At 37.2% G+C, this 14,989-nt stretch overlaps 1 protein-coding gene across 3 annotated transcripts in view; it reads left to right on the plus strand.

Annotated features, from left to right (window-relative positions):
• CENPP (centromere protein P) overlaps nucleotides 1-14,989 on the plus strand; it is a 242,670-nt gene that overhangs the window by 64,327 nt on the left and 163,354 nt on the right. For 2 of the 3 annotated variants that reach the window (XM_007111296.4, XM_007111297.4), the window contains exon 5: nucleotides 14,169-14,265. The exons of the other annotated variant lie outside the window; for it this stretch is intronic. In XM_007111296.4, the coding sequence (XP_007111358.1) occupies nucleotides 14,169-14,265 (97 nt within the window). The remainder of the gene's footprint in view (nucleotides 1-14,168; nucleotides 14,266-14,989) is intronic. 3 annotated transcript variants of the gene reach the window in all.

Below are 14,989 nucleotides of genomic sequence, written 5' to 3' on the forward strand. Positions count from 1 at the left end.
GGATGCTTTGTATTTCTGCCGTGTCTGTTGTAACTTCTCCTTTTTCATTTCTAATTTTATTGATTTGAGTCCTCTCCCTCTTTTTGATGAGTCTGGCTAAAGGTTTATCAATTTTGCTTACCTTCTCAAAGAACCAGCTTTTAGTTTTATTGATCTTTGCTATTGTTTTCTTTGTTTCTATTTTATTTATTTCTGCTCTGATCTTTATGATTTCTTTCCTTCTACTAACTTTGGGTTTTGTTTGTTCTTCTTTCTCTAGTTCCTTTAGGTGTATGTCAGGTTGTTTTTTTGAGATTTTTCTTGTTTCGTGAGGTAGGCTTGTATTGCTATAAACTTCCCTCTTAGAATTGCTTTTGCTGCATCCCATAGGTTTTGTAAATAAATATACCTCTTGTAAATAAAATAAACCTCTTGATTTCGTTGTAATTTGTCTCTAGGTGAGTTTTGACTTCCTCTTTGATTTCTTCAGTGATCTCTTCAGTGATTTCTTCCTCTTTGATTTCTTCAGTGATCTCTTGGTTATTTGGTAACATTGTTTAGCCTACATGTGTTTGGGTATTTTCACTGGATATTGAACTCTGGGTTGACAGTTCTTTTCTTTCAGTTTTTTAAAAATGTTGTTTTACTTCCTTCCAGCCTCCATTGTTTCTGTTGAGAAATCCACTGTCTTGGAATCCTTGTTCTTCTATATGATATGTGTCTGTTTTCCTCTAACTGATTCAGGAAGTTTTCTTTTTCTTTAATTTTCAATAGTTTGATTCCGATGTGTTTAAGCATGGATTTCTCTGAGTTTATACTCCCTGGGGTTTTCTGAGCTTCTTGAATTTGTAAGTTTATGTCTTTTTACCTAATTTGACAAGTTTTGAGCCATTATTTCTTCAAATATATTTTTCAGTCAACACTTTTTATTCTTTGCTTCTGGGTCTTTGATGACATGAATGTAAAATTGTTTGGTATTGTCCTACGTGTCCCTGTGGCTCCTTTCATTTAATTCAATTTTTTCCTGCTGTATTATTCTGATTAGATTGTTTCTGTGTACACTCGACTACAATCAGGGTATTAAACAGTTCCATCAATACAAAAAAGCCCTTATACCCTCTCCCCACTCTTAACCCATGGCAAAACTTACTCTGATCTTCATTACTAGAATTTTTCCTTTTACAAAATGTCAAATAAATGAAATCACACAGTGTTTAACCTTTTGAGGCTGGCTTCTTTACTTAGCATAATGCCTTTGAGATTCATCTGTCTTTCCATTTCTGAGTAGTATTCCATTTTATGTATAATAGTTTGTTTATCCATTCACCTATTGGAGGACATTCAGGTTATTTCCAGTTTCGGTGATTATGAATAGTGCTGCTCAATAGAGTTTTTTATGTGAAAGTAAATTTTCTTTTCTCTAGGGTAATAACTGGAAGTGGGGCTGCTGGGTCATATGATAAGAATATGTTTAAATTTATAATAAACTGCCACACTGTTTACCAGAGTGACCATACCATTTTGCATCCTCACCGGCAGTGTGTGAGAGTAACTGATAATATTTTAGTGAATTAAGTTCTGATAATCATTTGATTGTAGACCTAATATTCCTAGGAATTTAATTTTTAAAGAAAAGTTTAAAAGTGTTATCCCAAATTTCTCTCTATGCTTTGCTTTATCCTTGAGAAAGAGACATTTGGAGTTACTTTACTTTTTTGATTCCTCTAGTTGCATTTGAAATGTGCCACTGCAAACATTTTGTGAAGGAAATCCATAACATCTGTTGTACATTCAGTGAAGTTTGAAATTTACTTGGGAAAATAGATAAATTGCAATCACTCTTACAGCTCTAAGAGCCGATACACACACACTCCCTCTCTCTCTCTCTCTCAGTGAAGTTTGAAATTTACTTGGGAAAATAGATAAATTGCAATCACTCTTACAGCTCTAAGAGCCGATACACACACACTCTCTCTCTCTCACTCTCACAAACACATACACACACACTTTCTTTCTATAATGGAAGACTGTGGAGATGTGAATGGGGGTGAAGGAATTGTGACTTAATCCACTTTTAAATACTTCTTTTAAAAAAGTCATGTAAGAGAACAGTCTTTTTCTTTCTCTTTTTTTCTCTGTGTGTCTGTAGTGTGCATGTGTGTTTAAACTTTGGCCATTGTAGTTTTTACGATTTATTTCTTGGCTCACTCCCTCATCACATGATTAAGAGCTTATTTTTTGCTCCCTTGTTAAATGGAGATTAAAACATCTGTCATTTTGGCCTTGTACGCTCTAATGATGTAACTACTGCTCTTTATGGACCTATATTCTTTGGAGAGTAATTTCTTCTGTCAGACGTTAAAAAGTATTATTATTATATTATTATTATTATTATTATTGGCTGCTGGAGGGATTTCAACTGCATAAGCTAACTTTTAACAGTCTACTTAGATTTAATACTTTACCACTGCAATTACAGTCTGGGAATCCTTATAACAGTATAGATCCCTTTCTCTCCCTGCTTCATGTTATAGTTTTTATATGAATTACATTCATGTGTATGCATTGAAAACCCCATCAGACAGTTATGGTTTTTTACCCTCAACCATGATACATAATTTAAAGAATTTAAGAGTGATAGATTATTATATTCACCCAGATTTTTACCATTTCTGTTTTTTTTCCTGATGCATATATCATGGCTGTGTTCTCCTAGATGCTTTGGTGTGCAATCTGAGTAGAGGTATTCTCTTATAGTACTGTGATTGACTCCATAAATTGACATTGATATAATACTTTTATCTACTTTGCCATCCATATTCCAATTTGGTTATTTGATCTAATAATGTCCTTTATTGTATTTTCTTTTCCTCTGCAGTACATGATCCAGGCTAGAGCCAAGTATTGCATTTAGTTGTCATGTCTTACAGATTTCTTTAATTTGGAGCAATTCTAGAGCCTTTTATGACTTTGCCATCTTTAAAAAATACAGTTCTTCCACCTCCCCCTCCCTGCCACTCATAGAATGTTTTTAATTTAGTCTTTGATGTTTTTTCTCATCATCAATTACTGTTATGTATTCTCAGGCAAAATACTGTATAGGTGATGTTTTGTCCTTCTCAGATAGCTGTCCCTTACAGTTGATGTTAATTTTGATCATCAGTCAAACTGGTGCCTGATTCTCCACTGTATCATCACTGCTTTTTTTCTTCCCTTACAACTAATAGACAGTCTATGGGGAGATACTTTATGATCATGCAGATACTACTCTTCATTAAAATTTCTGCCTATATTTAGCACCCCTGGTGATTCATATCTGATCTACTTTTTACTGTGGTGGTTGCAAAATGATGATTTTTCAACTCCAGCACTTCCCTTTACATTTCTCAATAAGCATTAGTCCTTGTGCTTGAGAAATATATCTCCCTTCACCCCTGTGTATCAATATGTGTGTATATGTGTATGTATCTGTTTACTATAGATATGGTATCATTCATTCTTTTTTTTAAAGGTTTATAATTCTTTACTCTTCTTTTCATATTTTTGAGCACTTCCTTATATTCAGGGATAAAAAGACTTTCCAGGCTTAAAATATACCTCTCCTGCCCCAGTATGAAAATTTAAAAATAAATAAATACATGCGTGTTGAAAGCATATTATGTACTTTGTACTGTATTAGTCTCTAAGAATATAATTGAACAAAAGGTACATAGTTTCTGACTTCATGAAGCTGACAAACTAGTAAATAAGCAAAACCAATAACGTGGTAAATGATGATGGGATAAATGCTATGGGAATTTAAGTGCATACCTATTACGTGGCAAACATTGTATATGCTTAGTATGTAGCAGTGAACAAAACAAAACATCTCTGCCCTCATAAACTTATTTTCTAGGAAGCGGAAAAGGCAATACATAAACTGATATATAAAATGAATAATATATTAGATAGAGATAAATGGTATGGGGGAAAATAAAGTGGGATGGGAAATAGAGAATGTACAGGATGAGGGAGAGGTATCCATTTTTAAATAGCATGGTCAGAGAAGGCCTCACTGAGAGGGTGACTATGAGTAAGTCAGGGAGCTAAACTTGCCTAATTGTACCCAGCTGGTTACCAACTCTAGGTACTCTCTAAAAATGAATCCTATTTTGCCTTGTATTATAATCACTTAGTATGCATATCTTATCCTTAGTGTAAATCACAAATATGTGATAACAAGGACAGTGTACCTTCATATAACACATTTCGTTGGGTTTTTTCCTTTAAACTAATGACTAACCACTGAATTAGGAAAGATATTTAAACTCTGTGGAGCTCTATCTGCAAAATGAAGGAACTGGATAAAAGTATTTGCAAGCTTCTGCCCCATTCCAAAAGTTTATATGAAGAATAACAAATCAAAGAATAAAAATATTTCTGAGAAATAATGGAACTTATTGGAATTGGAATAATAGAGCTATTAGAAGAATATCCATGAGCTAGGTCTCCCCTTTACAACATGCAGTGATTGCCAATATTTGGGGAATGCTTCTCAACGAGACTGGATCTACAAAGCACTGTTTCTCTGGGCCACCCACTCTTCATGGAATTACTTCATCTTACAGATTCCCTATTGTGTGATATTACTTGTGGCATAGATTCCTAAACTCCTTCAGTAAGAATGCATGCCCACCACTATTTACAATATACTCAACTGATCGAATTACAAGGATTCTTTGAGAATGAATTCTATGTGCCAGATGCTTTCTTCACTATTTTTGTTGTTATTTTTGAAGAAAAAAAAAAAGGCACAGAAAAGCGTAAAAAGCTATAACTGGAAGGGATTTAGGACAAAACTACTCCTCAGATTAGTCATTGTACAGGTAAGCTGAATGATTATTATGCAGACATGCTCGTTTTTCATATGTCTGAGGCAATTTAGGTCATTTTCCAAGAATCACAATTCAATTAATCCCCTTACTGACTTCCACAAGTTACTTACTGTCCCAACTTCTGATAAGTTCACCAAGATTAGCTTCAAAGCAGCTTCAGAGGGCCATTTACTCAGTGATTAAGAGCTGCACCAAATTAGTCACCTTCATAGAAATATCACTGTAGCTTCCACGAAGACTAGTTTGGTGAGGTCCCTCTGAGAAGCAGTTCCAATGAGTTTATTAACTCATGGTTACAGGACCGTTTGGCTGAGTGACCAAGTATGGAGAGAATAAACCTCACCACTACTGTTTATGTGTTCTGGGGTAGTCTTTTTGCTATCTACAGGAACCAACAACTTACATGTGAAATAAACATCTATGCTCATATATACTACATGGCTAATGTTTAAAAGTTAGTAATAAATGCATGGGAACCTATTTTAATAGGTTTTTAAAAAAATTATTTGAGTATGGTAAGACCAACAGATCAGGAAGATGATTACCATTGAAAAGATAGTTTGTTACTTAGTTGCTTCCTAAGCGGGAGGGGTACATCATGCCACTGGGGGCCACAGGGAGAAGCACTAGAGTAGGTCAGAAGACAGAAGGAGAATGGGAAACTGGTCAAGAGCCTTTACTGTGTTTTCTGAGGTAAGGAAAAAGTGAGTCAGGGTGAGCAGGCTTAGGTTGGCTAGTTTGAATAATTTCAGGAGGCTGTGGGTCATAGGGGCTGTCACTAGATGCCTCTGGTACCTAGCCCTGAGCAAGTGGATAGGGGAATAGCAAATATAAAGGAGGTGGTTGAGATATGGGTTCTGGACTGGTTGTATCACGTTAGAAAAGCATTCAGGAGCAAGTTGTTTACTATCTCTAGGAATGGGCCAACCTTGGGAGGCACAGTTTCTTCAGGGTCAGCAAGGCCCCAGATGTCAAAGCATCAGAATACAGAAAATAAAAGACATGATTAATACAGAGCCCTGGCTGAGTTCTTTTAAAATTCAAGGCATAGATGTCAGTGAAACTAGCAGAGTAAGTACCTTTGAAGATTCTCTCCTCTGTAATAGCAACAAAAAAACTGGCCAAAACTGTCAGAATCAAATTTTTTGGAATTCTAGAAATGAACCAAAGGGTTGTAGCAATCCAGGGAGCATTTATTCAGGAAAAATGGCACAATCTTTATAACAAGAGTGAGCTTTGTGTTTTTTAAATGCCCTATACCTATCTCTCCTTTACCAGCTCTGTGTTAGCCTTGACAACAAAAAGCCTGTAATCCTGGTGATAACCAGCAAGCCTGGCAGCCACCAGAGGGAGCAGAATAGGTTCAAACTCCTTCAAAGCCACACTCCCAGTAAATTGTCATTGTTTGACCTGTTTCTTTGTTCCCTGGAATATCTCACTTTCAAGGCTGTATTTATTTGACCTGACTCAGAACTAATCTAGTGTGAAAGGCTTTTCTCTGGGAGAATTTGTTGAAGATATTTGGAGGCTTTTAAAAATTTTTTTTTGGTCCACGCTATGCAGCTTGTGGGCTCTTAGTTCCCCGGCCAGGGATCAAACCTGGGCCCCAGCAGTGAAAGCACTGAGTCCTAACCACTGGACTGCCAGGGAGTTCCCTGGAGGCAATTTTTAAACTTCATGGGTGCCTGAGGCAGTGGATAACAGCTGGGGCAATTAATAGGTTAATGAAAAAGCTTAAAAGTAAAAGCTGTAGAATGCAATGGCTAGGGACTTCAAAAATCTCTGACCTATCCCTGGGAATCTAGAAGGTTGGGTTGTGTGTATGCTCAGGAAAGACCTGATATGGCCTAAGTTCTCACTACTGGCTGACCTTGAGGCTGTGCAAAAGCAGGAAGTGAAAGCTAAGGTAGTATTGTCATTTGCCTTGCTGAGTAATGAAGCTATGCCCAACAGAAAGCCCCTTGGCAAACACTTGGAGACATGGGTTCAAGGTGTTTAAGTAAATCTGTCCAAATATTAGCTAATTGAGCAGAGACTTACGTAGTCACGCACAATAAAAAATAGACTCTACAGATTGGTTCAGAAAAGTCACTAAACCAACAAAAGCAACAAAAAGCACAATAGCAAACCCTGGGGAGAGGGGGAATCTGATTCCAGGAATTGCCACACTATAGTGTTTAAAATATTCAGTTTTCAACAAAAATTACAAAACAGGCAGAACGAAAAACAAAACAAGAAAGTAAGGCCCATGCACAGGGAAAAAAGTAATCAATCAATAGAAACTGTCCCTGAGGAAGCCCAGACTTTGGATTTATTAGACAAAGAAACTGTTTTAAATATGCTCAAAGAGTTAAAGGAAACTAAGTGAATGATGGCTCTGGCAGCAAATTTTCTTAATTTTCTTCATGTGAGAATGTCTATACTCTCATTCTTGAGGAAGATTCTTTCTGGATATAGAATTCTAGTTTGACAGTCCTGTTCTTTCAACACTTAAACAATGTTGTGCCACTTGCTTCTGGCCTCCATGGTTTTTGATGAGAAATAGATAGTTATTCAAACCATTGTTCCCTTATTTGTAATGCCTAATTTCTCTGTGCCTGCTTTCAAGGACTTTCTTTGTCTTTAATTTTTAGAAATGTGATCATCATTTCTCTGGGCTTAGATATCTTTGGGAATCTGTAGGTATATTTTTTTAGTCAAATTTGGTAAGTACTCAGTCCTTATTTCTTCAAATATTTTTTCAGTCCCAGGCCCTTTCCCCTCTCCTTCTGAGGCTGATGACATGAAGGTTAAACCTTTTGTTATTATTTCACAACTCTCTGAGGATCTCTTACCTTTTTTTCCCCCAATCTTTTTTCTCTCTGTTGGTATTGAATAATTTCTTTTGGTCTATCTTTAAGTTTCTTTCCCCTGCCATCTCCATTCTGCTATGGAACACTTCTGATGAGGTTTCTTTTTTTGTTTTTTTTTTTTGGCTGCATTGGGTCTTTGTTGCTGCACATGGACTTTGCGTAGTTGCGGTGAGGGGGGCTACACTTCGTTGCAGTGCGCGGGCTTCTCATTGAGGTGGCTTCTCTTGTTGCAGAGCACGGGCTCTAGGCGCATAGGCTTCAGTAGTTGTGGCACGTGGGCTCAGTAGTTGTGGCTCGCAGGCTCTAGAGCACAGGCTCAGTAGCTGTGGCACGTGGGCTTAGCTGCTCCGCAGAATGTGAGATCTTCCCAGACCAGTGCTCCAACCTGTGTCCCCTGCATTAGCAGGCGGATTCTTAACCACTGCGCCACCAGGGAAGCCCACTGTGATAAGATTTGTATTTAAGTTATTGTATTTTGCAGTTCTAAATTATTTGAATCTTCTTTTTATCTTTTATTTCTTTGTTGATATTTTCTATTTTTTAATTTCTTTAAACCATGTTCATGATAGCTTGTTACAGCATTTTTACTATTTTTATGTTGAGTTTTAAGAGTTTTCTCTATATTTTGGGTTCTAGACCCTTTTCAGATATGTATTTTGCAAATACCACTGTGTAGTTTGTCTTTCCACTCTTGATAATGTCATTTGATGCACAGAAGTTTTAATTTTTATGATGTCTACATTATCTGTATTTTATTTTGATGTTCATGATTTTATTGTCATTTGAGAATCCACAGCCAAATCTAAGGTCGATATCTGCCTCTGTGTTTTCTTCTAAGAATTTATAGTTTTAGCTTTTATATTTAGGTCGTTGATCCATTTAGAGTTTAGCACATATGGTGCAAAGTAAGGGTGCCACATCATTCTTTAGCATTTGGATATCTCATTGTCCCAGTACCAGTGAGACTATTCTTACCCCCACTGAATGGTTTTGGCACTCTTGTTGACAATCAGTTGACCGTAGATCTATGATTTTATTTCTGGACTCTCAGTTCTCTTCCCTTGATCCATATGCTTATGCTTTTGCTTATTACCAGCAGTACTAGTTGCCTAATTGGGAGGATTAGGGACACGGCTCCTCTTTGGCATTAGGGTTCTGTACTGCATGGTTTCCCTTTTCTCATCTTTTTTTTTTCTTTTTTTTAACTGCATCAAAAATTTTATTGCCTAATTTTTGAAAACTTTTGCTATTAAGTAATAAACCACAAAAGAAACTTTATTAATATTATGTCCAGTAGATTATATTGCATTATTTTGAACACTGGTTTTTTTCTATTGAGATATAGTTGATATATAACATTATATTAGTTTCAGGTGTACAATATAATGACAAGATATATGTATAAATTGTGAAATGATCATTACAATTACTCTAGTTAACGTGTATAATCACACAGTTACTTTTTTTTTTTCTGATGAGAACTTTTAACATTTTCTCTTCTAGCAACTTTCAAATATACAATACAGTATTATTAACTACAGTCACCATGGTGTATGTTACATCCCCATGGCTTACTTGTTTTATAACTAGGAGTTTGTACCTTTTGACCACCCTCACCCATTTTGCTGACTACCAGTGTGTTCTCCGCAACTGAGTTTGGTTTTTGTTTGTTTGTTTTTTAGATTCCACATACTAGTGAGATCACACAGTATTTATCTTTCTGTCCCTGACTTATTTTACTTAGCATAATGTCCTCAAGGTCCAGCCATATTGTTACAAATATCAGGATTTCCTTCTTCTTATGGATGAATAATATTCCATTAGATAGATAGATAGATAGGGATATGTATCTCCCTGTGTGTGTATATCTATCTGTCTATCTTGGAGGAAATCAAGAGTAATATTCTAGTGAACACACAAATAAGAAAGTGAAACAGCTTTATTGCGCCTATGGAGAAAGTTCTAGTGGTCTGGATAGAAGATCAAACCAGCCCCAACATTTCCTTAAAGCCAAAGTCTAATCCACATCAGGGCCCTAACTCTCTTCAATTCTGTGAAGGATGAGAGAGGTGAGGAAGCTACAGAAGAAAAGTTTGAAGCTAGCAGAGTTTGGTTCATGAGGTTTAAGGAAAGAAGCCATCTCCGTAATATAAAAGTACAAGGTGAAGCAGCAAGGGCTGATGTAGACACTGCAGCAAGTTATCCAGAAGATGTAGCTAAGATAATCCATGAAGGTGACTACACTAAACAACAGATTTTCAATGTAGACAAAACAGCCTTATATCGGAAGAAGATACTATCTAGGACTTTCATAGCTAGAGAGGAAAAGTCGATGCCTGGCTTCAAAGCTTCAAAGGACAGGCTGACTCTTTTGTTAGGGGCTAATGCCACTAGTAACCTTAAGTTGAAGCCCGTGTTCATTTACCATTCCAAAATTCCTAGGGCCCTTAAGAATTATACTAAATCTCTTCTGCCTGTGCTCTATAAATGGAAAGCCTGGATGATAGCATGTCTGTTTACAACATGGTTTACTAAATATTTTAAGCCTGCTGTTGAGGCCTACTGCTTAGAAAAAAGATTCCTTTCAAAATATTATTGCTCATTGACAATGCACTTGGCCACCCAAGAGCTCTGATGGAGATGTACGATGATATTAATGTTTTCATGCCTGCTAACACAACATCCATTCTGCAGCCCATGGATCAAGGGGTCATTTCAACTTTCAAGTCTTATTATTTAAGAAATATATTTTGTGAGGCTGTAGCTGCCATAGATAGTGAATTCTTCTGATGGATCTGGGCAAAGTCAGTTGAAAATCTGGAAAGGATTCACCATTCTGGATGCCATTAAGAACATTCATGGGACTTCCCTGGTGGTCAAGTGGTAAAGAATCCACTTTCCAATGCAGAGGACGTTGGTTTGACCCCTGGTTGGGGAACTAGGTTCCCACATGCTGCGGGGCAGCTAAGCCCACGCACCACAACTACTGAGCTTGTGTGCGCCTCAACTAGAGAGCCCGCGTGCTGCAAACTACGGAACCCACGTGCCCTGGAGCCTGCACACCACAACTAGAGAATAGAAAACCCCCACACAACAGCTAGAGGGAATCCTGTGTGCTGCAACGAAAGATCCCGCATGCCTCAACGAAGATCCCACATGCTGCAATTAAGACCTGACGTAGCCAAAAGAAAAAAGAAAAAAACAAAAAAGAAACATTCTTGATTCATTGGAAGAGGTGAAAAGATCAACATTAACAGGAGTTTGGAAGAAGTTGATTCCAACCTTCGTGGATGATTTTGAGGGGTTCAAGACTTCAGTGGAGGAAGTAACTGCAAGTGTGGTGGAAATAGCAAGAGACCTAGAATTAGAAGTGGAGCCTGAAGATGTGACTGAATTGCTACCATCTCATGGCAAAACTTTTAATGGATGAGGAGTTGCTTCTTACGGATGAAGAAAAAGAAAGTGGTTTCTTGAGATGGAATCTACTCCTAGTGAAGATGCTGTGAAGATTGTTGAAATGACAAAAAAAGGATTTAGACTGTGACATAAATCTAGTTGATAAAGCAGTGGCAGGGTTTGAGAGTATTGACGCTAGTTTTGAAAGAAGTTCTGTGGGTGAAATGCTGTCAAACAGCATTGCATGTTACAGAGAAATTGTTCATGAAAGGAAGAGTCACTTGATGCATCAAGCTTCATTGTCGTCTTATTTGAAGAATAAGGGTGGTGGTTGCCACAGCCATGCCAACTTTTAGTAAACATCCCTCATCAGTCAACATCCATCAATGCCGAGGAGAGACCCTCCACCAGCAAAAAGATTTGCTGAATGCTCAGATGATGGATAGCAGTTTATAGCAGTAAAGTGATTTTTTTTGTTGTGAACTTTTTCCTCTTTATTGGGAACATTAGATCACTTTAATATTAAGGAGTCCTCAATCAGATATGGACTGATTGGGTGCAAAGATGTAGCAAGTGTATTTATATCTTATAGAAACTTAGTTTTAAGTTGAAATGTAGTAGACATACAATATTATGTTAGTTTCAGGTGTACTACATAGTGTTTTGACATTTTCATACATTATGAAAAGTTTACCATAGTAAGTCTAGTAACCATCCATTCCCACGCAGAGTTATTTCAATTTTATTGACCATATTTCTTATGCTGTATATTCCATCTCTGTGGCTTATTTAATTTTTAAGTGGAAGTTTGTACCCCTCACTTATTTCTCCCCCACTCCTAAAGTATTTTTTAATTAAGATATTTGCCTTGTTTTTTTTTAATTAATTTATTTATTTTTATTTATTATTTTTGGCTGTGTTGGGCCTTCATTGCGGCATGCGGGCTTTCTCTAGTTGCAGTGAGCGGGGGATACTCTTTGTTGCGGTGTGTGGGCTTCTCATTGCGGTGGCTTCACTTGTTGCAGAGCATGGTCTCTAGAGTGCACGGGCTTCAGTAGATGTGGCACGTGGGCTCCATAGTTGTGGCTTGTGGGCCATAGAGCACAGGCTCAGTAGTTGTGGTGCACGGGCTTATTTGCTCTGCGGCATGTGGGATCTTCCCGGACCAGGGCTCGAACCCGGGTCCCCTGCATTGGCAGGTGGATTTTTAACCACTGCACCACCAGGGAAGACCTGTACCTTGATTTTTTTTTTTTTTTTAGACAAGAATCTATAGTGTAACATAACTTTAATATGCGGGAAACTAAAAAAATCTGTACGATTCGCTTTATTGCAATGTTTGCTTTATTGTGGTGGTCTGGAACTGAATCTGCAATATCTCTGAGGTATGCTTATATTCAGATCCTCTGCCTGTTTTATCTGATTGTTTGGGTTTTTTGCTATTGGGTTATGTGAATTCTTTATATATTTTGTATATTAACCCCATCAGATATTTGGTTTGCAAGGATTTTGTCCCATTCGCCAAGTTGCCTTTTCATTTTGTTGATGGTTTCCTTTACTGTGCAGAGACTTTTTAGTTTGATGTAGTTCCGTGTTTATTTTTGCTTTGTTGCCTTAGCTTTTGGTGTCAAGTCCAAATAATCATCACTAAAACCAGTGTCTTCACTCCTCATCTTGTATGACTTTTGCTGGCTAGAAGGAGCAGTCTTTCCCTGGGCCTTTTTGTTTGTTTTTTAAATTTCAGTCTGCTCTAGCATCCAGATTGGGATGTACAAGAGGTAAAAATGAACCCCAAGGAACTCATTATCTGGTCCTCCCTTAATTCCTGAAGTCTCTACCTGTTTTGCTTTTTCTGTCCACATATCAAAATCTTCCAATATTTGCTTTATGTGTTATTTCCGTGTTTCTAAATTGTAATTAATGGGAACATTCAGGTTCAATGTGCTTACTCTACTGTGACTAGAATGGGAACTCTACTCCCACAATCATTTATTGAATGAATGATTAAATGAACACATGCATCTTGCCTATAAGTTGCTCAGAAGTGTTTGTAGGTGTCAATATAACAATAGGTATAGTATTAAGAGAATTGAGCTAAATTCCTATGGGAGCTCTAGGCATAGGAATGAAATTATTTCTAGTTATTTTGGAATAGGACATATGGTGTGGTGGTGAGACACAATAATTCCGTGACACCAACTGGGTGTCCTGTAATTCAGTTCAATTCTGACACTACCCAGATTTAGCAGAGACCCACAGGTTAAGGGCAGAGACCTCCATAAGACTGCTAGACTTCAGTAAAAGTTACAACCCAGAAACAGCCAAATGGAAACTATTCATAGACCAAGGTCTAGGGGTGGGGTGGGGTGCCGTGGGGGCTGGGGGAGGAGGATAGACATAGAGCCCTCTCTTCATGGAATCTGGGCACATCAGCCTCCTAGCACATCCACATGTTCACCAACCTGAAAGTGCCACTGAGTTTTGTTGTCCAGACGTTTTATTTGGGTTACCTTACATAGGCATCATGATTGGCCATGTGATTAAACTCCTCCAGCTCTCCTTTCTTCCCTGGAGAACTGGTGAGCCCACAGTTCCAACTTTTTAATCATGTGGTTGGTCTTTCTGGTGAACAGTCCCCATCCTAAGGCTACCTAGGGACTACCTTGATTTACCTCATTAACATAAAAAAGGCACTCTTGTCACTCAGGAATTCCAGGAGCGTTTGAAGCTCTGTGTTAGGAACTAGTGACAAAGACCAGATATATTCCTTATTATACCACAGGTCATCAAATGAGATATCAAGGAGAAAGTGGCCTTTGTGTGATATCTTGAAAGGTGGGTAGGATTTAAACATTTGAAGATGGAGAAAAGGAAATTCCAGCCTGAGAAATCACACAGGGGCACATACTCAAAAGGGCAGAGTTCAGTGTATAGAAATAATATTAAGTACTTTTTTAGCTTTAGTGTCGGATCTATAAAAAACAATAATAAGATAAAGCCAGATGGAGGGCTTAAATGAACGATAATAAACGATATTTATTAATCCTAGAGCCTTTTATTTCTACAGAGCAGAAGAAAGAAGAGATCTGTTTATGTTTTTCCGAAGCCTACACTTCTTTGTGGAATGGTGTGAATATCGTAAGCGCACATTTAAACGTTTCAAGGTAGAGTCTAAAGTCTTTCAATTTAAATGTTTATGGAAAGTGAAGCTGATTTTAATTTGGGGGTTTAAGATAACATTCTTAAAGTTTTCAAACAATAGAAAATGTTTTTATTGGCTTCTAGATTTGCAGTTATTTGGAATAAATGAAGGAGGAATGCGTCTGTACAAGTCAGTTAACCATTTATATTGAAAGAATATAGTCTTATTTATTTTACAGTACACATTTTGAAAAATTAATCTGTCAAGGACACGAAGTAAAATGCCAAATGCTAATAAAGGACATAGGCATAGCAGCCTTGTAACGTCACAGTGTAATCTTTACTTCCTGAGCCACACTGTATTTTGAGCTTCTTATTTATTGTATATTTCAAGTTTAAATATTGAAGTCTGATTCTTGTAAAGTAACGCTTCTTAGGTCTGATACAGATACATTCAGAGACTTTTTAAAAATTCCCTTTGTTTTCTGTCATAACTAGAACTATATTTGGCTGTATTATAATCCCCTAGGTCCTACTTAGTTAGATAGTATCAAATTATTGACAGCAGTGATGCACACAGAAACCAGTTTTGAAAGAGTTAGCATAAATAATATCTCAAGGTTCAGGTTCCCTCAAAATCCTGAGTCCTGACTATTGTTTTTATGACTGGTACTAATTCTTATTTATTTTGGATTCTTTTTTTTTTAATCATCATCATCATTATTTGCATTTTATTTGGTTGAGCTA

Source organism: Physeter macrocephalus, chromosome 9, assembly GCF_002837175.3.
Source record: "Physeter macrocephalus isolate SW-GA chromosome 9, ASM283717v5, whole genome shotgun sequence".
NCBI classification, from domain to species: Eukaryota; Metazoa; Chordata; class Mammalia; order Artiodactyla; family Physeteridae; genus Physeter; species Physeter macrocephalus.